A 21,139-nucleotide genomic window follows, 5' to 3' on the forward strand; every position below is an offset into this window, starting at 1 on the left:
TGAATTCAAGCAACCCAGGCCTCATAAGTTTGCTCACTGCAGATCTGTCTGTTAGGTCTTTGTTTTCTTCTCTGCCATGTGGTAGAACTGCTTTGCAATCAGGTGTCTGTCAGCCCAACTCCCTGTGAATCATCAGGATAGGATCACTGAAGCCAGCTGATGAATGCCACTGCATTATTTATGCCTGGAACAGAAAGGATATAAGGACTTTGACGCTCATTTAAAAAGGGGGGGGGGATGCCTGTACCTTTCAAGCAATGGGAGAATAGAGCAATAAAAGAACATACCCAAATGAATCCAAATATGGTGGCTCACGAAAGCATCTGTCACAGCATGCGTATTTCTCTCTCGTGCGTAGATCAGGCATTAAGAACCATGCTGCATGAGGCGAGGGACAGGCAGAAGTTCGTCAGCGATGTTCAGTATCTGCGGGACATGCAGCATAAGGTGGACTCGGAATACCAGGTAACTGCAGACGCAGGCCCCGCCTACCCCTCTCGCCCATCGACTGCGGGAAGTCCTTCGTCCTTCCTACCACTAAAAAGGTTCCAACAACAGCACCAACTCCATGATAGTGTCAAAAAAGTGGAGCGAGCATTTTATCCCAGGGGTAGTCCCAGTTTCCTGTCTTACCCCCACCCCATCCTCCATGCTACAGTGTTAGGGGCCACTGAAAAAGCAACCCAAATGTAGGGGCTGGGAGATGGCTCACTCAGTGAAGTACCACTGGATAACCGTGGCAACTTGGGAAAATATTCAGCGCAGGGGCTGGGGCTGGGGCTGGGGCTGGGGCTGGGGCTCAGTGGATAAGAACCTTTGCTGTATAAATATAAGCCCCAAACGACCACACGAAAAGGTAAACATGGCCGTGCTCATGTTACCCCAGGGCTCTGCAGGCCAGAGCTGGAGGGTCGCGTTGCCAGGGTCTGCTGGCCACCAGCCTAGCCCCAGGTTAGGTGAAGGACCCTGTGTCAAGGAAGTAACATAAAGAAGTTAGCAACGCACCCAACATCTTCCACTGTCTCTCTCTCTCTCTCTCTCTCTCTCTCTCACACACACACACACACACACACACACACGCATGCGCACGCGCACATGTTCATGCAGCTACACAAATATCTAATACAGTGTTTGACCCACCACCCTTGACAATAAGTGACACTAGGGTTCATATTTAACTGACTGAGAAACAAAGAGAGAGACCTTAAAGGGTTAACTGAGTTGCCCTACCATTGCGCCCCTCCTGTTGTCATGGGTGCCAGAAGAATGGTGGTTAGCACACTCAACACCAAGCAAACCTCTGGTCTCCGTGGCTACGGTGTTTGCATGCAAAAACAAAACTTATGGGAGCCGGAGGGGTCATGATGTAATTACCTGGGGCTGGCAGGTGGTGGGACTCTTGGTGCATTTAGGAGATGTCACTCAACTCTCCCCGCACCCCCCTCTGAGAGAAGCAGCCCTGGCCAATCAGGGAGACATATCCTCAGCCTTCGGGGAGCTCAGAAAGCTGTTCCTCCCCAAGGAAAAGATGGCTCGACTATCAGGTTTTTCTCCTCTTTAGCAATTTGAGAGAGAACCAAGTCTTGTGGGTCACCAAGGAAACCAGACCCATCTCAGTAGCCAGACTTCACCTGAGCGGCGCTACTCTGCAATGGGACTGGAAAAGGCCGCAGTTTCTTCCTGCAGTTGCCAATCCACACACCCAGGAGGGCCACAAAGGGGAGGCAAATTCCAGAAAATGAATAAGAATGTCAGCACACACAGGTTCTCACAAAGATGCCTCTGCCCCCTGGGTGGTGGGTGGAAGCCCTTGGTTAACACTGTTTCTACAATGAGTGCATAGGCAATGGTCTTGTCGTCAATGGTCCCCAGTGAAGACAAACACACAGCCACTGTCCTGGATCCCCTGCGGCTTTATTTTCCAGGCTCACCTAGGCTGTCAGCCTTGCCAGCTGTGTTTTGTTTTGTTTGGTCAGTCCACCAATGTTTAATCCATTAAGTGCCTACTATGTGCTGAACAAGGTCCCTGATCTCCCAGTATTATTCTTCTAAGTTCAGGAAGTCTTGCACACAGTGTGAAGTTATTTGTTACTGCTCTGGGGTGGCACTAGAATGTTCCCTCATGAGCCCATGTGTTAGAGGCTTGGTTCCCTACTTGCCATTATGGGGAGTCTGGGGAACCTTTAAGGGGCGGAGACTAGCGAAAGTCTTAGGTCTTTGTAGGTCAGCAGCTGCACAAGGGCGCCATGAGAACCCTGACCCTTCCTCCCTCTAAGGTCTTGGCCACTGTGAGGTGGATGGACGGACACTGTTGCCAGGATGTCCCCTCGCACCTCAGGCTCAAAGTAACAGGGCATTTCACCATAGGCTCTGTCATGATCAGGAGTCAAGGCTGGGAGCCAAAAGAGCTGTCAGAGATCTGTTACAGTCTCAAAAAACTGACCAAATCAGTTGCTGATAAAATATATGAAAAACAACAGCCACAGAATAATAAGGGCTGGGGCCATGCTCCTAGGGAGAGGCACCGAGGAAGACTGTGTGTGGGGGTGTAAGTGGTGGGGAAGCGCTAACCAAGCCATCACAAGGCAAATGGAAAGGCCCTGAGGCAGACTGGCTCTCAGAGGGAGAAGCAGGACGTACATGCCGCCAATGTGAATCTCGTGACAGTGAGGACACTGGACAATTTTCGAGAGAAGAGACGTGATCTGATTTAGATTTAAAAACAAAAAACACTTTGGCTTCTGTAAGGGGAAAGGGCTAGAAGGGGCAAAAGAAAAAGCCAAAGATTTTGAAAGGAAAAGCATGTCTGACAATTAAGAAAGAGGTTGTGGTGAATTAGCCCAAGTTCATAGGCATGGAGGTGGCAAAAAGTGGTCCAGCCTGGAAGCAGTGCAGGTGATGGCTGGAGAGGGGCGTCGGCGCTCTCTAGCAGGGACTCGGGCACCATGTTTACCGCCCACCAACTCTATGGCTATCCTCTCAATTTAAAGCTTCCCAGTCTTTACCTCTCTGACTCCACACTTCTGGGGGAGCCCTCTCAGCCTCCTGCCCATCGACGCTTGCTTCACTTCACTTCACTTCACGACCTTCCAGACCTCCAATCTCAGAGGCTAGAGCTATTCTTGTCCTGCTAGCGACCAGTTGAGACCCTGGCCCAGTCCCTCGGTTGCCCAGCCTCTGCCGTCCATGGAACTCTGTCGTCTGTATTTTGACCTCTCTCCCACTGTGTTTTGTTTACTTGTGTGTGTATTTATCCATATTCTACATCTGGACTACCTACCCGTCCTCTTGCTGGAGACAGGATCCAAGGCCTCCTGCATGCCAAGCAAGTCCTCTACCAGCTGAGTGCCCTCAGCCCAACCTCCTCCTCCTGGTGCAATCTAAATCTGCTGACACTTCATCTTAAGAATCAAGGAACAAAGCCTTTCCCTCCCCCTAACAGCATCCCAGGCTGCTTCCTGTCTGTCTCAGACTCCTGCAGCTAGCCAGCCTCATTTCTGTCTTCACTTCCTCCTCGGTTTGTGTGTTTGTTTTTAAGTCTCCTCTTCCTTTTCCCTAACCACTGCTGAGGTCAGGAACCGAAACCAGTGTCACCTTCGCAGTCTTGTTTCCTGAAGGCTACTCTCCCGTCCTCCTCTCCCTGGTGTCCTGGTCTCCTGACCCATGTCTCTCTTTCTCCCCCTCTCCCTGCCCTTGATTGCTGGTTCACAGGGTCCCATCCTTAGCTCCCCGCCCCCACCTTTTCTGACATACAAGGTCCCCATCACCTGTTGGATCTTCCTGGTTTTGACTATGATTTTATACTCCTGTCCCCAGGAGCTGCCTCGGAGTGCCAGGGTCATGGGCACACCTGCTTGTTTGTTATTTTCATCTGCTGTCACATGGGCCTCTCAAAGCCAGCATGTCTACCTGATATCAAATGTCCACCCCCCTCCCAGCCCTCTTCAGATCAAACCCCCTTCCCTGACTCCTTCCTCTCTCCCACCCACCAAGTTTTGGCTACCAAATTCTGCCAAGCTCACCCTAGAGCGCATGACCTTGGGGCACCCTTTGTCTTGCAGCCACCACCGTTGCTGCAGATGCCATCCTTTCCACCTAGATCCACCACACTATCCTTCAGTATTAGCTGGTCTCCTCCCGTCATAACTGCTTTGTCATCTGCCTGACTTCGGGCTTGATCCAAGCTGAGCACCAGACCATGCTACTGCAACACTTGAAGGCCGTTAGGAGCTTCCCCTCAAAGCCGGGCTCCAAACCCAAAGACCCGAGAAAGACTGACTTCAGCAAGACCAACTTCTTCACCCCAACCCTGGCCCCTACCCTCACCCCCACCCACATTTCTGATCCCCAAACCCCCCACTCTTTAATTGCGTTCTCTACAAGTACAGTTAAGATCATAGTTTTAATTTAGAACTTAGAATCTCTGGACTCACATATTATTAGGATTCATTTTGTTTGTTTTTAAGAAATCACGGAGTGGCAATTTACATAGCATAAAATTCAGTCTGTTTTCAGTGTGCTAATGATTTACCCCGTTTTAGGACCCTTCCTCACCCCAGCTCCTCAGGACCTTTTAACACCTCCAGCTAGAGACAGGACTGAACTTGTCATTTATGTCATTTTCTTTTCTTTTAGACAGGGTCTCACTATGTAGCCATGGCTGGCTGGAACTCACTCTGTAGACCAGGCTGGCCTCAAACTCAGAGTGCTGAGTAAGCCTCTGCCTACTGAGTGCTGGGGCTTAATGTGTACATCGCCATACTTGGCCCCACAATGATTTTTAAATAGTATTTAATCTCTCCCTTGCCTTTTTTCCAGAAAAGCCTTAAAGCTGTGACTTCAAAAGTCACTTGCAGTGCTAGGCATGGAGGCTCACATCTTTATCCCAGCACTTGGGAGGCAGAGGCGGGCAGACCTCTGAGTCTGAGGCCAGCCTGGTCTACAGAGTGAGTTCCAGGACAGCCAGGCCAGGGCTACACAGAGAAACCCTGTCTCAGTCAATCAAACAAACAAAAAACACTTGCAGCTGGGCATGAAGGTGTACTTCTAAACTTCTGGCATTTGAGAAGCAGAAAAAGGGCGACCGTGAGTTCAAAGTTTCCCTGGGCTGGTTGAGAGAGTTTGTCTTAAAAAAGAAAGGGATTAACATTATGATCTGAGTGACTGTTCACTTACTTCGTCGTCAGCCAAAGTGTATTTAGGTCATTTACTAAGGATAGCTGTGGCATTGGACTCATACTCATGCCTCGATGGGGCACGTCCGACCCGCCTTGAGTGGCCATGCATAGCTATGGATGCAGGCCAGCACAAACCATAAACTTATTAAACATTAGGAGGTTATTTTGATGATTTTTTTTTTTGTAACTTGACTGCGCGGTTCTTGCATGCAAACTTTGCAGGGACAGCATGTTGCATTGTCAGGAGGCTGCATGTGCCTGCTGCGGGGTTTGGCCCATTGCACCCTGTGGGAATCCGAGCGTTCTCTCTCAGTGCAGCCATCTGCTCAGGACACCTGGGATTTCCCCGCTGCAGAAGGAAGATACAAACAGGGGAAGACCTAATCTCTACACGTGCCTCCCAAACCATACACACTTGCCACGCATTCCACACCATGCTTGGCTTGTCTTTAATGAACTGGCTCAAATTGAAGCCCTTAGGAACCTTCTAATTTTTTCTAAACCTGGGTTATTTCTGCTCTGTCCTAAAATACACGGAAGGGTGGTATGCATTAAATTAACAGGGCCTTTAGAGGTCTTTGGGCTAGCTACAAGAAAAGGTTAAACCCACTCGTAATTGTTTTGCTTCTATTCCTTTCAGTGGCTGGGTGGGGCTCTTTTAAGAAAAAAGGAGACAAACATCTATATGTTATATTACACGCTATTTCAGAATCTGGTAACCCATATATAATTATATTCTATCTTAGAATTTGGCTCTGTTCTTCCAAGAGTGTTCATGTTTCTTCTCTCTCTCTCTCTCTCTCTCTCTCTCTCTGTGTGTGTGTGTGTGTGTGTGTGTGTGTATGTGTGTCCCTCTCCCCCTCCCTCCTCCTCAAATGTATTTATGTAACGGGAGGCAGAATTTAGCCTTACGCATTAATGCCCACTGGAAAGCAAGACAGAAAGATTACACTTGGCATTTCCGCACAATTTTCTACAATCTCTCAAATGTGCTCAAATTGGTTTCATTTCATGTCACTTACCCACCTCAACCCTTTCAAGTGCAGATCAAACAACGAAACACAAGATACAAACGTGGTGGGGGACATGCGTTGGCTTTTATACCTGGTGGCAGCGAGGGGCAGGGGAAAGGGGGGCAGGTTGAGCAGCTCTGATCTGAAAATCCCAAATCTCAAATACTCTAGATGTGTAACTAGTTGAGCACCTAATATGATGCCACACCAGGAGAATTTGTCTCCATGCACAAAATTATTTAAAATATTATATAAAATATCCTCAAACTATGGGCTTGAGGGACTTGGAATTTTGTGGTTAGAGCCAGTACTCATCTGCCAGAGATCTTGTCCTATGATATATGCAAATATCCTATTATCTGAAAAAAATTCATCAAATTTTGTTTTTTTAAGTGAACTTTAATAATGTCACCGATAATCATTAAAGCCACCCACTCTGAGTTAGGCATGCTAGACCTTAATGCGAGCAATGTGGAGGAGCTAAAGGCAGTGCCAGCATGCCCGCCTCACAGGGCTGACAGAGCTGCAGCAACCAGACAGACACCAGCGACCTGACAGACACCACTATCCACTGGGATGGAGGGTTAGGGAAGAGGGTCCACTCAGCTGGACCACCATTTGTCTCATCTCCTAGTTTCCTTTCTGTCTCTGTGATACACACCACGGCTGGAAGCGACTAGGGAAGGAACTGGTTTATTTCCGTTTACTCTGTCACTCAGGGAAGTCTGGGCAGGAACCTGGAGGCCGGAGCTGGAGCAGGTGCCATGGGGGAGCCCTGCCTCCTGGATCACGTTCCATGACTTGCTCAGTCTACTTTTTTTTTTTTTAAACCGTCCAGCATCATCTGCCCAGGAGCGGCACTGCCAGTAATGAGCTGGGCCCTCCCACAGCAGCCGTTAATCAAGAAAATGCCCCACAGACCCGCCCACAAGCCAAGCTGGTGGGAGCAATTCCTTTCTTGAGGTTCTCTCCTAACATCTGACTGACTCTAGCTTGTGTCAAGTTGGAAAAAAAAAATCCACCAGCAGACCTAGGATGCATGAAGCCCTGGGTTCAATCCCCTATCAGTGCATAAAACCATGTGGGAGATTACAGGTTAGCCCCTCTAAAGTCTTAGCTCTCAGGCAATAGAGGCAGAAGTTTAGATAGCCAAGATCATTGTGGACTACATATCAAGTTCAAAGCCAGCCTGGGCTACATGACACCTTGTCTCAAAAAAAAAAAAAAAAAAGTAAATAAAATAGTAATGGCCATATTCTTTTAAAAAATAGGCTATTTTTATGATAGCTGTTTTCATATAAGAACTAAAAATTTCTCCTATGACACATGGCTTCATAGGTCATCAGGAGCCCCGATTAACGGCAGTTAATAAAGAACCTCTAATCCTAACTATGGACTTAAAAAGCTGTGATGTTAAAGATAAACTAACTTACAATGCGCTCCAGAATGACAGGAGACCCTCAGCTGGCTGCTTAAGTGCCCTGGGTCCAGAGACCAGATCTTTCCTTCAGGGCAAGAGTATGCCTCGGGTCCAGACAGGAAGACTCTTTCTTTTGTGACCAAGATCATAGTCACATGCGATGGCAAAGGCTGAGTTTAAAAATAAGTAAACCAGGAAGTGGGAGAACAACAATTAAAAGCCGGCTGCTGCTGATGGTGGGGGGAAGGGAGGGGAACATTGAACCCTCCCCACAGGTCAGGCCAGTCACAGCTAAGGTCCTGAGAGATTCGCCTGTTCTCCTAGCCACCTCACAGCACAGGGATGACTCTCTGAGGGGCGTGGCATGCCCGCCCAAGGTCTCTGCTAGGAAGTGGCAGAGCTGGGGTTGGATGTGTTTACCAGGATTGAGTTACAGTGAGTCACAAAACCCACGCCATCCCCTACAGGCAAACTCTGTGACTTGTTCCCACAGTGGAAGCCTCTGCTTGGGCTGTTTAGACAGCCAAGGTGGTGGGTGGGATGGGGAGGGGGCAGAGACACCACCAAAGGGGAAGAGAAGGAAGATCCACTGGTTCTCCCCAGAGGAAAGACACAGAAATGAACTGAAGCCTTTAACTTCAAGACTGGTCTCTGATGGTCTGACCACATGTTGGAGACTCACAGACATTTCACACAAGGGGACTAATCCAGAGGCCCACGAGAAGGACAGTAAATTCTCAATAGATAAGTTTTTGCTCCCCACCCAGAGATTCCACCCTCTCTGACCAACTGGTCACTTGAAGATCCCAGCCACAGAACCACCACCATCAATGACCAGAGAAACGAACAAAGCATTCACATTCACGAACAGAAAGACAACGAGTCTTGGGGCAGGGGATGCCTAGGTTTTGACTCTTAGGACTGGACTTCTGGCAGATCTGTTTCTGCATTCCTTCACAGCAAAGCTGTGACTTCCACGGGATTGGTGTGTGATTCAAACAGAAAGATTGCTTGGCCATTGCAGGCTGAAAATCATTACCTGCCCTGCCAAGGCTTATCTTGCCTCCCACTGATCCATGAGACACAGGGAACCAGAGAGATTTTTTCTCAACATTGCAAAAACCAATCTATTCATGTTCTCCTTCTGATAGAGAAATATTTAAGTCTTATTTATGCCTTCATGAAGAGAATTTTAAATAAGTAAAACCACCCAGCCTACAAGACTCGGGTTCAAAATCTTCCTTGGTCCTGCCCGTGTTTGCTCACAATGGCCCCTACACTTCCTGATCAGCAGCGATGGCCTAAATACCCACAGGTGAGGTGTCACTTACGCCTGCCACCTTGACAAACAGACTTCCACTTCAGCGGCCCCCACAACAGCTGGCGCTCTGATTGGAAGCCATCTGGGAAGCACCACACCCAAACAAACAGCTCAGGGCAGGAGGGCTGAACTGGAAAGCCTCTTGCTGTCAACTTTGGTAATCTGGGTTTGAGCTCTGCTCCCAACTCACACAGTGGAAGGAGAGAACTGACTTGTAACGAGTTGTCCTGTGATCTCTATATGCGTGCCATGTGTGCACCCCTATAAATGAATAAATAAATAATATTTTAATGTTTGTTTTGAAAGCTATTCTACTCAAATTTCATAAATCTCTTCAGCCAACTTCCTTCAAGTTTACCTGGTTTAATTTTTTGTCGTTGAACTTATTTTTTGACAGGTACTATCTACTATTATTTGGGTACCCCTCTCTCTCTCCCTCCCTCCCTCCCTCCCTCCCTCCCTCTTCCCCCCCCCTCTCTCTCTCTCTCTCTCTCTCTCTCTCTCTCTCTCTCTCTCTCTCTCTCTCTCTCTCTCGTGCACATGCATGTGTGTTTGTTCGTGTAGTGTGCTTCAGAGGCCAGAAAAGGTCATCAGATTCTCCCAGTGCAGAGCTTACTAGCAGTTCTGAGCCGCCCACTGTTTTAAGTGCTGGGAACTAATTCCAGTGCTCTGGAAGAAGCATGTGATGTGCACTTAGGCCCAGAGCCGTCCCTCCAGCCCCTTCTCTGGGTTCCCTTGCTTACATTATGCAATGCTCAGGGCCGGGCAGTCCTTCTCAGTCTCCATTTCCATGACTTAGTAACAGAGCTGTTCAAAATAAAACACAGACTGAGGGACGGCAGCGAAAACCAAACCACAGCTTTGGGGGGTTCCCCCTTTCCAAGCCTCCCACCAAGGGGTGAGCCCTCATCTTTCTCTAGGAATCCAGGAGTAGTTCACCTGCTGCAGGTGACAGCTGGTGAGCAGGCAGGAGGCGGGACTGGGGGTGGGGTGGGGGGGAGGGAGGGGAGGGATGGGGGAAAGAGTTCACTTATGATTTATTTGCTAGGTGCTGTGTGACTGACTCTTCCCAGGTGGGTCCAGGCAGCGCCTGTTTTACTGCAGTCAGTTCACGGTGATTCTTACTTGTAGCATAACCTCCCAGGCTTTCCCCAGGCGGAAACTCTGTGAATCCTACTGCATCCAAAAGGAAATGTTTTTGTTAAAAAGAGTAATAACTATGGAAGCTGAGAGAACGAAATCTTTCCTTTCTTACCAAGTCAGGGAGTGGAGAAAGGGCAACTTCTTCAGTGACAACGTCTTTGGTGTTTACACCAGACTTCTTTAGAGAATAATTTGACCCTTGGTAGGTCACAGATGAGAGAGGGTCACAGGATCTATGAGCATAGAAAGGCTCCAAGTGGTTTTGTTATTTGGGAAGGAAGGGCAGGGTTTAACATATCAGTTCAAATCCCTACTGCCCTTGGCTTGCTTCAGTCCTAATGCAGAGAGAAAGTGTTTAGCACTAGATTTTATTTTAATTTTGCTAAGAAAAATGGTGATTTGCGGAGGGGGGTGGGGAGTAGGGTTGGGGAGGGTGGTGGTTATTTTATTTTTATTACTTTGCATCTAGGGATTGATATTTTCTGAATCAAGTGTGATTTAGATTGAGTATATGCATACAAGACCTGCACAGTGAACATACCAGTTGTTATGGAAACACAGATGGAGGAAAGTATCACAAGGCCCATCCCTAGATGAAGAGCTACAGGCATCAGTGGCCACCAGACTAAATCCCAGATAGGGCATCCAATCCCAAGTGGTCAGCTCTCAGCACAAACAGCACTAAGTGTAATATATATGCACATATATACATATACCTATACATACATATATAGATAGATAGATCATAGAAAGAGAGGCCATTTATTAATTTGGGAGGAATTGGAGTGAGATATCAGGTGCAAATGATGTGACTACAGTATACTAATATGAAATTCTCAAAAAATATTAAAATTTCACTTTAGTAAACTGCTTAAAATTATATAGTTATATATATATATATAATATATATATATAGGGGATGACAAAAAGAGTAAGGTAAATATGAGTGAAACACAATGCCGTACATGTCACAAAATGTCATGATGAAAATCCATTATTTCCTATACCAACCTTAAAACTGACAAAAGAAAAAAAATACAATTCAAGGTGATAGAAAATGGACTAGAGAGATGGCTCAGCAGTTAAGAGCACCAACTGCTCTTCCAGAGGTCCTGGGTTCAATTCCCATCACCCACATGGTGGCTCATGACCATCTGTAATGGTGTCTGATGCACTCTTCTGGTATGTGTCTGAAGACAGCTACAGTGTACTCATATAAATAAAATAAATCTTTTTTAAAAAAATAGAAAATTCAAGAGGTGAGATGCGGTTCTTACTCTCCAAATTCTTACTGGCTAGCCAGGAAAAAGCTACAAAACAAAACCAATTACAACGAAATAGGAAAACTATACAATTCAAACTGTGTGTGCTAGCTTTGTGTTAATACACAGCAGTGCCCCTCTTTATTCACAGGATGGGAAGATACCTTCTAAGACATTACCCCCACCCCTGCTCAGTAGAATCCGGAACCATAAAGGGTTTTAAATGTCACTTTGCCACAACCTAGACTTCTTTGAGAAGGGTCTCTCAGTTGAGCAACACCTAAGTCATGTGGGAGGGGGAAGCCTGGGGAGGTTGTCTTGATGGCTAATTGGGGTGGGAAGACCCACACCGAGTCTGGATGCCCCATTTCATGGGCTGGGTGGGCCTGTGTAAGAGTGAAGAAAACTACCCAAGCAGAAGTGGTCAGCAAGCAGACTGGGATACGTGGTTTATTCTCTCTGCTCCTGCTGGATATGACCTAACTGCTAGAGTTCCTCCCTGATAGACTGCAACCTGGAATTGTAAGCAGAAGATCCTTTTCTGGAGTGTCTGAAGACAGCTACAGTGTATTCATATATAATAAATAAATAAATCTTTAAAGAAGGAACAATTGTGGCGACACACTGTAACACAGTTGCCAGGGCCACTGCTCCTGCCCTTGGGGGCCATCATTAAAGGACCCGCAGATTACTCAGCAGCAGTGTTTTGCTATGCCACAGCAGAGCTGACAAATTCAGCAGCTATGAAGTACAGGAGTGCGGCGCGCAGAGTGTGCATATGCGGGACAAAGAGACAATTCATGCCCAGGGCAGGAAAGAGTGGGATGACGCGAGATATTTATCACGCTATTCAGAGTGGTACAAGATTCAAAACATGAATTATTTATTCTTGGAATCGAGGACCAAAGATGACTGTAGGTAACTGTTAAAACTACAGATAGAGGCAGGCTACTGCCCACCGCTTCATTCCATTAGCAATTAATTCAGGGAAAGAGATGATGTCACCCAGTCAGATTTTGAGATCAGCAGGCTGAGCCAAGGGAACTGTATTCTACAAAGAATACAGCAGATGCTAGACAAGTCTTGTGTGACTAATGTAGATCAACCCGAGACATGGCAAGACGGGTGCCACAGGGGGAGGAAGACTGCAAAACGTTAATATGGCCTTTGGGGTACAACCTCCCTTAAACAGGCAACTGTTTTAGGGGCTAGAGAGATGGCTCAGCAGTCAAGAACACTTGCCACTCAATCAAGGGGCCCAAAGTTCAGCTTCCTACAGCAGTAGGGTGGGCTCATAGACACCTGGAACCCAGCGCCAAAGGAACTCGGGGTCTCCGGCCTTCCCGGACCTGTACTTACATGTGCCCGTACACGCACATGAATGTGTACACACAGGCATAAATAAAATCTTTCCGAAAGAAAGAAAAAAAACATTTCTTATAAAATGTCCTGTAGTGTGTTTATTGTTTGTATTTACTAAAGCAGTGAGTGGTGGTTTGAATCTGGCATTTTGGACACTTGTGGGGAGGGAATGACACCTGGTCTTTGGATCTGGAGACAGATATTTCATGAACAGCTGGAGATAAATGTCATTTTCCTCATGCCTCTCAAATTGGTCTTAAGCCTGAAATTGCCCAAACTACTCATAGACCCCAGACCCAGAAGAGGAAGCTGTTTCTCATCAGTGTCGTGTGTTCCCCAGGCTTGTTTGAAACGACAGGAATTCAAGAAAGAACCTAATGAGAAGAAGCAGGAGCAGCTGTGGAGCAAAGATGCAAGCGACAGGTCCCGGTTTTCAAGCGGGTCGTCATGCAAACAGGTACAGAGAATCTAAGCCTTTTGCTTGTGTGTGTGTGTGTGTGTGTGTGTGTGTGTGTGTGTGAAACAACTCCAAAAGGAACCTATTGGAGCTATCCATTGGTAAAGAGCTTGCTTCACAAACCTGAGAATCTGAGTTCAACTTCCAAAACCCATTTAAAACAAACAAACAAGTCTATGTGGTAGTGTGCTCTTGGGATCCAGAGCTGGAGTGTTAGAAACAGGAGGATTCCTGGAGCCCGCTGGCCAGATAGCCTTTTGGAATTGGGAAAACCCGCAAGGCAGTGTGAGAGCACCCCATCTCAACTTCCCCTCAACAAAAAGTAAGCCAAGGTATGTGATGCTCAAGGTACAACACCCAAGATGTCTGCACAGCTGGCTGCCACATGCCTGAACAGCTGTAGATAAATATCATTTCATATACATGTGGACACACATAGACACAAAACCTAATAGAATTGAAGTTGGTTGTAGAATCCAAAGGGCAGGCTGGTGAGATGGCTGGGCTCAGAGGGTAAGAGCACTCACTGACTGCTCTTCCAAAGGTCCTGAGTTCAAATCCCAGCAACCACATAGTGGCTCACAACCATCTGTAATGAGGTTCTGATACCCTTTTCTGGTGTGACTAAAGACAGCTACAGTGTACTTACATACAATAATAAATAAATCATTGGGCTGGAACAAGCAGGGACTGAGCGAGCAGGGCTGACGGGAGCGAGCAGAGGTCCTAAATTTAATCCCCAGCAACCACATGAAGGCTCACAACCCTCTTTACAGCTACAGTGTACTCATATACATAAAATAAATAAATCTTTAAAAAAATAATATTAAAGGCAAGGGCAAGGAAGACAAGAGCCAGGTGCTGCCATCCTGGGTGCCCCCCTGTCATGCTCACACCAAGGCGTCCCTGCTGGGCCCTGCTCTCGTCCCCTGGTGGTGAAGGACCTGACATTCCTGGTCTAAGACATGCATTGATCTTAGAGTCTGAGGCGCTGAGCCTCCTCAAATTCAGCACCATGCTGTGGCTTCTGGTCTAACCCTTTGCTTCTTTGCGACTCTGGCTAGAGAGCAAACGACAATGAAATCTACATATATAGTAACTGGCAATTGTTTAGATATTTTTGTGTAACATGAAAACCATTAAGAATACTGTAGTATTATAGCAATATTGTAGTGTTCACAGTAGCCAGTATTTGAGTGCAACCTGTACTCAGCGTTTCACGTGTGTTTAGTTAGCTCATTTCATTTTTATAGATACACATGTCTATCTACCTATCTTATGTAAGCATATAGTTTTGTGTTGTTTTTGAGACAGAAACATTATGAAATATTATGTGTCTCAGGCTAGCCTCAACAGGTTATGTAGCCAAGGCTGTCCTAGAACTCCTGATCATCCTGCTTCTACTTCACAAATGCTGTGATTATAGGCACATGCCACCACATTTGGCATAGTACCTACAGATTAAGATATACAAATGGCATGGTGGTACATGCGTATAATTATAGCACATAAGCGGCAGGAGAATCAGCAGCCTGAGGCTAGCCTGAGCTAACAGCACTCCCACCCCACCCTAGTTTACTTTCTATTGATAAGATAAGCACCAGGAGCAAAAGCAATTCGGGGAGGAAAGGGTTTGTTTCATCTTACCGTTCATCAGAAAGGGAAGGCAGGGCAGGAACTAAAGCAGACCCTTGGAAGGGTATCGCTTACTGGCTTATTCTCTACAGAGCTCACTCAGCTTTTTATAGCATCCAGGACCACCTACCCAGGGGTGACACCACCCACAATAGTCTGACCCTCACACATCACTCATTAATCAAGAATATGTCCCCAACAGACCAATCAATGGAAGCATTTTCTCAATTGAGGTTCCCCCTAGACAGATGACTCTAGCTTGGATTAAGCTGACAAAATACTAATCAGGGCTCTTTATGAACCCACTCATGAACACACACACACACACACACACACACACACACACACACGCCGCGCACGCGCATACACACTCTCACATACCCATACACGCACACACACACCCTTTGGCCACATTACAGATGATAACTTGCGTCAAGTGGTCCTCAGGAGTCTTAGCTACAATTTCATAGTTTGCAGTTGAGAGGGCATTCCATCCCATGCGAGCTGACCCCAGAGCAGTCTCTCCTGTTTAAGGTCTTCTCTGTCCAAGTATTTTACTTATCCTATGTAAGAGCTAAAAGACCACAAACTGCCTCCAACCCTGGCTGTTAGCAAGGTGAATTGATTTAAGGTGAGTAAAATACCCTTTATGAATTCTTATTTAATATTTTATGCCTGAAACAGACTCCTGAGGAGGGATTGTCTCTTTCCTATCAGAGGCATGGATCTCAGAGACAGATCTCGGATACCCAATATCAATCAAGCTCTTGATTCCTTCTTTAATCTATGATGTTCACACAGTAGTTATTTAATGTTCAAAGGACACCTTAAAAACATCAGTGATTGATGTTTATGGATGTAGCTGTTTCTCTGGGAGAGATATACACTCCCTATTAAGGGATATAAAAGCACACGATAAACTATCCCACCTAGAGTCTGAAGGTGAAAGAGACAATCTCACCACATTGGCAGCTGCCAGAACACCTCGCCTGGGTCTCTTCCTGCTGGTCAAGGACTAAATATAAAGTCTGCTGCTGCTGACATCAAGGGAGTGAGGTTCATCCAGAAATTAAAACTGGTTTGGTTAGGGCAACATATTGTTAGCACTAAGATAAATTCTGGCACTTCTACACTTAGAATTAAAAAAAAAAAAAAAAAAAAAAAAAAAAACAAGGACAGATACAAAATCCGTGATATAATTTTAAGGCAGACAGCAGCACTTAGCAGTCCCCTAGACTGGGATTCCCAAACAAATGGACACCTGGGGTCCTGCCATTTCATGCAGAGGGTCACATACCAGGTCACGGCCATGATTCACAACAGACAGTGCACACGCCTCTGGGCTACTCTGGACTCATCATTGATGTTCCTCTCGACCAGCACCATAGGAGAAGCTGCTGGCAGATGCCTGCAGCTCTCTCTTCCTACAATAAAAATCACCCTTTCAACCATGGTAGCACCAGCCCTCAGACCACTTCCAAACAAGGGCGTGGCTCTCTCTTTAAAAGTAACTGTGTAAAATGGCGTCTGTGTCATAGACTACTTAGATCTGATTTTCTAACTCAATTTTATATTTACTTGTACTTAATACAAAGCAACAACACACATCACATAAAACTAACCATTTCTATTAAAAGGCAAGGCTAGGAGGCCAGGCATGGTGCCACACACCTTTAATCCCACACTCGGGAGACAAAGGCAAGTGGATCTGTTTAAGCTAGAGGCCTGTTTGGTCTACACAGCCAGTTCCAGGCCAACCAAGGCTACATGGTGAGTGTCAGGAAAATAGGAAGAGGAAAAGGAGGAGAGGAGGAGGAGGAAGAGGAGGAGGAGGAGGAGGAGGAGGAGGAGGAGGAGGAGGAGGAGGAAGACAAGAACAGGGATTTCCATGTTGCATTAGGCCACCATGCATATGAAACAATACTTGCAAATCAATTTTAATTCGTCAAATAATATTCCCAAAGACTTGTGTCTTACTTGTATAGTATCTTCAAGGTCCTACATTCTCACTGAGAAAATGTATAGAATCTGAATTGTCCACTGTGGTTTGTACCTCTGCTTTAATCTCATCATTTGAGATGATGGGGATGCTACGACATTGGACTTGGGACATAACAGAGAGAGGAAGGGCAACATGGGAGAGACGGTGTTGTTGATGTATGGCGGGTGTGCTTGCATGTCTATCCTGCTGATCTGGTACAAAATAAAAAGGCTCAAGGTCCCTTAAGAGACTCAAAGCAGATGCAAGACAACCTCTAAAACCTCCCACCTGAGGACCGAGGGTTCTTTTGAGCCATTCCTAGGACTTCTGCAGCAATCTGGTTGTTAGTACCTCAGCCAGCCCTTGCAGTATCTCCAACCCCTGAGGGAATGCACAACTTATTAAATAAGCCTCTTCCTGAAGGGTGCTGGACCAACTCTCCCAGAGACTCTACGATAAGAAAGAAGAAAGCTAGCATCTTCCAAAGGAGAACCAGGCCAGACAGATCCAATTTCCAGAGCCCAGTGTATTGAATGTCACATCAGGCAAAACATCCTTGGCCAATCAGAAAAGGGATGGAAAAAGACACAGACAAGCTAGATCCTGTGAACCAAACAACCCTTCCCAGGGTGTGGGGAGGTGCACCCAGTCATTTCCTTCCAGAGATTGCAGGGGCTCGAACTCTGCGTAACATTTTTCATCTGATTTGGGAAGGCAGGCATATCCCCTGATTGAGTGGCTAGTAGGAAAGTCGGTTGTTGAATTCATGGAAATTTTTCTGACGTTCCATCATTCTTTGAAGCTCGCCATGACCGAATTTTGACACTTGTATCTCGGTTGTCATCACTGGCTCACTTCTTAACTCAGACTCCAACTCTGGCACTTTTGATGAGCTTGGAACAAAGGATGTGTTTACCACCGAGCAAGGGTTCCAATGTCAAGCTGTCATTTCCAGACCCCTGCCTCTTCAGTGGCTGCTCCTGGACATGCCTCCTCTCCATAACCTGAGGCTCTCTAGGTCTGCAAGGGCTGTGTTTAAGTCCAAAGTGAAGCAGTCTGTATCAGGCCCCTTACTGAGATGCTGTCTAGTGAGGTACCTCCCAAGTGCAGGAAACACAGCAGAAGATGGCTCTGCCTTTTGTTGCCATGTAAGTTTAAGCAAAGTGCCTCCATCCTTCAAGGGGACACTTGCTGTATTATGTTTATTTTGCACAATCATCGTGAGAATGAAGGAACTTTCTGAGAGATAAGCTAACATTAAATCATGTATATAAACTTCCTCGTTAGCCAATTCTACCACAAATATTGCCCCAACAGGTGCCAATGAAGAAACAGGTTCTGTGGCTTCTAGAACATTTCCCTTCACCTCTGCCTCATGCCCGACCACATTTCTAAAAGCCAACGTGACGTAGTCACTTCTCATAAACCTTTCTAGAGGGTTAGAGGACAACATCATGAAATGTTTGAACCAATTAGAATTCATCACAAAGATAGACAGTAGCTCTGTATATCCATCTAGAAGTTGGATTATTATAAACCAGTGTCCACAGAAGAAGTAGCCCTTACCTCCACTAGCCCATCACAGCTGCTGTGACTGATAGGGGTTCCAAGCTATTTTATTCTCTCTAACGTTAACAGAGAATAGCCAGGATTGATTGACCTGGGATGAGGCGAGGGGCGGAGCAGGGGGATGCTGAGGGAGGGGTGGAGCTGGGGGGGTGCTGAGGGAGGCACAAGCCTGCATGAGGAGACTCAGTGTGAGCCTTCCTCGACTTCTGGATCCCGTATCCTTGCTGGAAAGGACATTGTTCCAAAGGACACTAACCTCAAGGACTGGAGACAAGCTGTCTCTGTGTATCCTCACAAGGAAGGAAGATGGAGCCACTGGAGAGGTGGTTCAGTGGTTAGGGGCTCTGCCAGAGGACCAGAGTTCTATTCCCAGTACCCACATCAGGTGGCTAAGGACCACTGATCTCCAACTCCCTGATCTGCAGGCACCTGTACATTCATGGAACACACACACACACACACACACACACACACACACACACACGAGCACACACACACAGGAATGTACACATACACAAATAAAAATAAGTGGAAAAAGAAAAAAGATAAGACTTTATGCAGCTTTTCAGCGAGCGCCTTCACTTTGCTGTTAGGAATGGGGTTATCAGCCTTCAGCTCCCAGCAGCAGAGCAAGTAAATATTTAGATCGCATTTCACAAAGACCCAGAATTATACTGGAAAATGGTGTAGGCAGTTTACCTGATACCAAGAAGCAGCCGGTCATGGCCCGGGCCTGCTTACTGTAATGTTTACTTCAGTGAGGTCACCCAAACCTCCCAGCAAGCAAAATAAGCTTCAGAAGGGAAAGCTGTTACCCAACACAAACACTGTAATTGTTTTGTCCATGAGAATCCATGCAGACTCAGGAGATTAAAAAACAAAGCCTCTTCAAGTAACCTGCAGTGTCTTTAAAAAAAAAAAAAAAATCCGTGTTGAGCCGTATTGGCTCAGTGCCATCTGGGCAAACATCCAGATCAGAGCTCGGACCCCAAGCACCCAAGTAAGAGCTGGGCATGATGGCACAGGTCTGCTGAGGCGGGTGGCTCTCCACTGCTCCCACCCAGCCAGCCTAGCTAACTGGTGATCTGCAGACTGAGAGACCCTGTCTCCATACATCTGGTGGATGGGCCCTGGCATGGTGGTGCATGACTTTAATCCCAGCACTTAGGAAGGAGAGGGCAGGGGGATCTGTGTGAGTTCGAGGCCAGCCTGGTCTACTACAGAGCAAGTTCCAGGACAGCAAGACACTATATTAAAATAAATAAGATGGAAAGCAATTGAAGATGATATCTAATGTGGTCCTCTGGTCTACACACACACACACACACACCATCTCTAAATGGGGGTAGCAAAGATACAAAACTATGCAGAACATTTTAGCAGTTGTCATAGTACACACTTGTAATCTCAGTACTTAGGAGATAAAAGCAAGAGGATTAAGAGTTCCATGTCATCCTCCTTTATATAGTGAGTTCAAGGCCAGCCTAGGCTACCTGAAACACTGACTATAATAATAATAATAATAATAATAATATAAAAAGTAGGGTCAGAAAGATAGTTCGTTGGGTAAAGGCACTGTCTGCACGAGCTGGGCAGCCAGGATTTCTAGCCATGGCATCTACATACAGAAATGTGAAAGGAGAAAAGACTCCAGAGTCGCCTGACTTCCACATCTTGGGGAGAGCATGCCCACCTGTGCACTCACAATAATACAACTTCTACCTTTACTTTTATATGTGTGTGGCCACCACCACATACACACACCATGTGTGTATGTAAACTACTTGTGTACCTGATGCCAAAGGATACCCTGATGGTATAGTTATAGATGGTTGCGAGCCATCTCTTTAGGCTTTAACTAAAAAATTCACATAATTTTAAAAAAAATTGTTTCAAATTTACTTGCACTTGCTCAGCAATCACCAGCAAATGGCGGGCACAGTCGGACCACGGAGACAAAGAGCATTTCCATTGTGACCGAGAGTCAGACGGGAGCAGAACTGTTCCAGGTGATGTTCAAGTGCAAAACAAAACAAGACTCCACAGACCAGAAAAGTATTCTGTCTCCCAGAAGCTGGGCCTGCAAAAGTCACCCTGACAGTCCAGGGAAGGCTGGGAGTTTCTGGCCGTGTGTGCGTGTGCGTGTGCGTGTGTGTGTGTCCCAGGTACTCTGCGTGGCTCCTTTCCTCACCTGTGTGTCTCCATCTTAACCTTCCTGTGGAACGTTCACTCCTCTTTCAAAGGGCTTTCAGGCGGTGGTTCTCCCATTAATCTGTCAATGTCAGCCTGCTGTCACCGTGAGCACAGTCATGAAAGCAGCCACAGCTTAGAATATGACATCTGTGTTCCATGAGTCACACTTTCAATTTTCTCGGAGTTCTGCTTGTCCATTGTGGGACTCCTTGAGGGCCAAGCCTTTCTTCCTCCTGGCCCCAGGCCTGTGTGCTGACAATGAGGCAGGACACACACACACACACATACACACACACACACAGAGGCTTACACACTTGGGCCCCACCCTAAGAGGCTGAGTCATCTCTGACACCTGGTGTGGTGTTCGTCTCAGCTGCCCTCTTAACTCTAGCACAGATCCCACATCCTGGCAATGCACCTGGGCAACCAGTGAATCTGTACACATCTGCAGTAGACACCCTGTCCCCGCCTGCCAAGGGTGCGAATGTGCGTCCCACAGTCTAACACACCTGAATCAGAAGGCATTTTCCTGTGAGCTTGTTTACCGTGCCCGAGAGCCCCTGAGTCTCAGGTGGCTGAATGCGTCATCTCCCCTCAAACTGGTTC

The 21,139-nt window shown here is 46.7% G+C and overlaps 1 protein-coding gene across 3 annotated transcripts in view; it reads left to right on the forward strand.

The window, feature by feature from the left end:
• Positions 1 to 305: 305 nt before the first annotated feature.
• The window catches only part of Marchf10 (membrane associated ring-CH-type finger 10), an 85,023-nt gene continuing 64,189 nt past the window's right edge, over positions 306 to 21,139 (forward strand). For all 3 annotated transcript variants that reach the window (XM_052195546.1, XM_052195545.1, XM_052195547.1), the window contains exons 1-2: positions 306 to 465; positions 13,039 to 13,155. In XM_052195546.1, coding sequence (XP_052051506.1) covers positions 334 to 465; positions 13,039 to 13,155 — 249 coding nt within the window. In that variant the 5' untranslated portion in view covers positions 306 to 333. The remainder of the gene's footprint in view (positions 466 to 13,038; positions 13,156 to 21,139) is intronic.

Source organism: Apodemus sylvaticus, chromosome 10, assembly GCF_947179515.1.
Source record: "Apodemus sylvaticus chromosome 10, mApoSyl1.1, whole genome shotgun sequence".
Classification (NCBI taxonomy): domain Eukaryota; kingdom Metazoa; phylum Chordata; class Mammalia; order Rodentia; family Muridae; genus Apodemus; species Apodemus sylvaticus.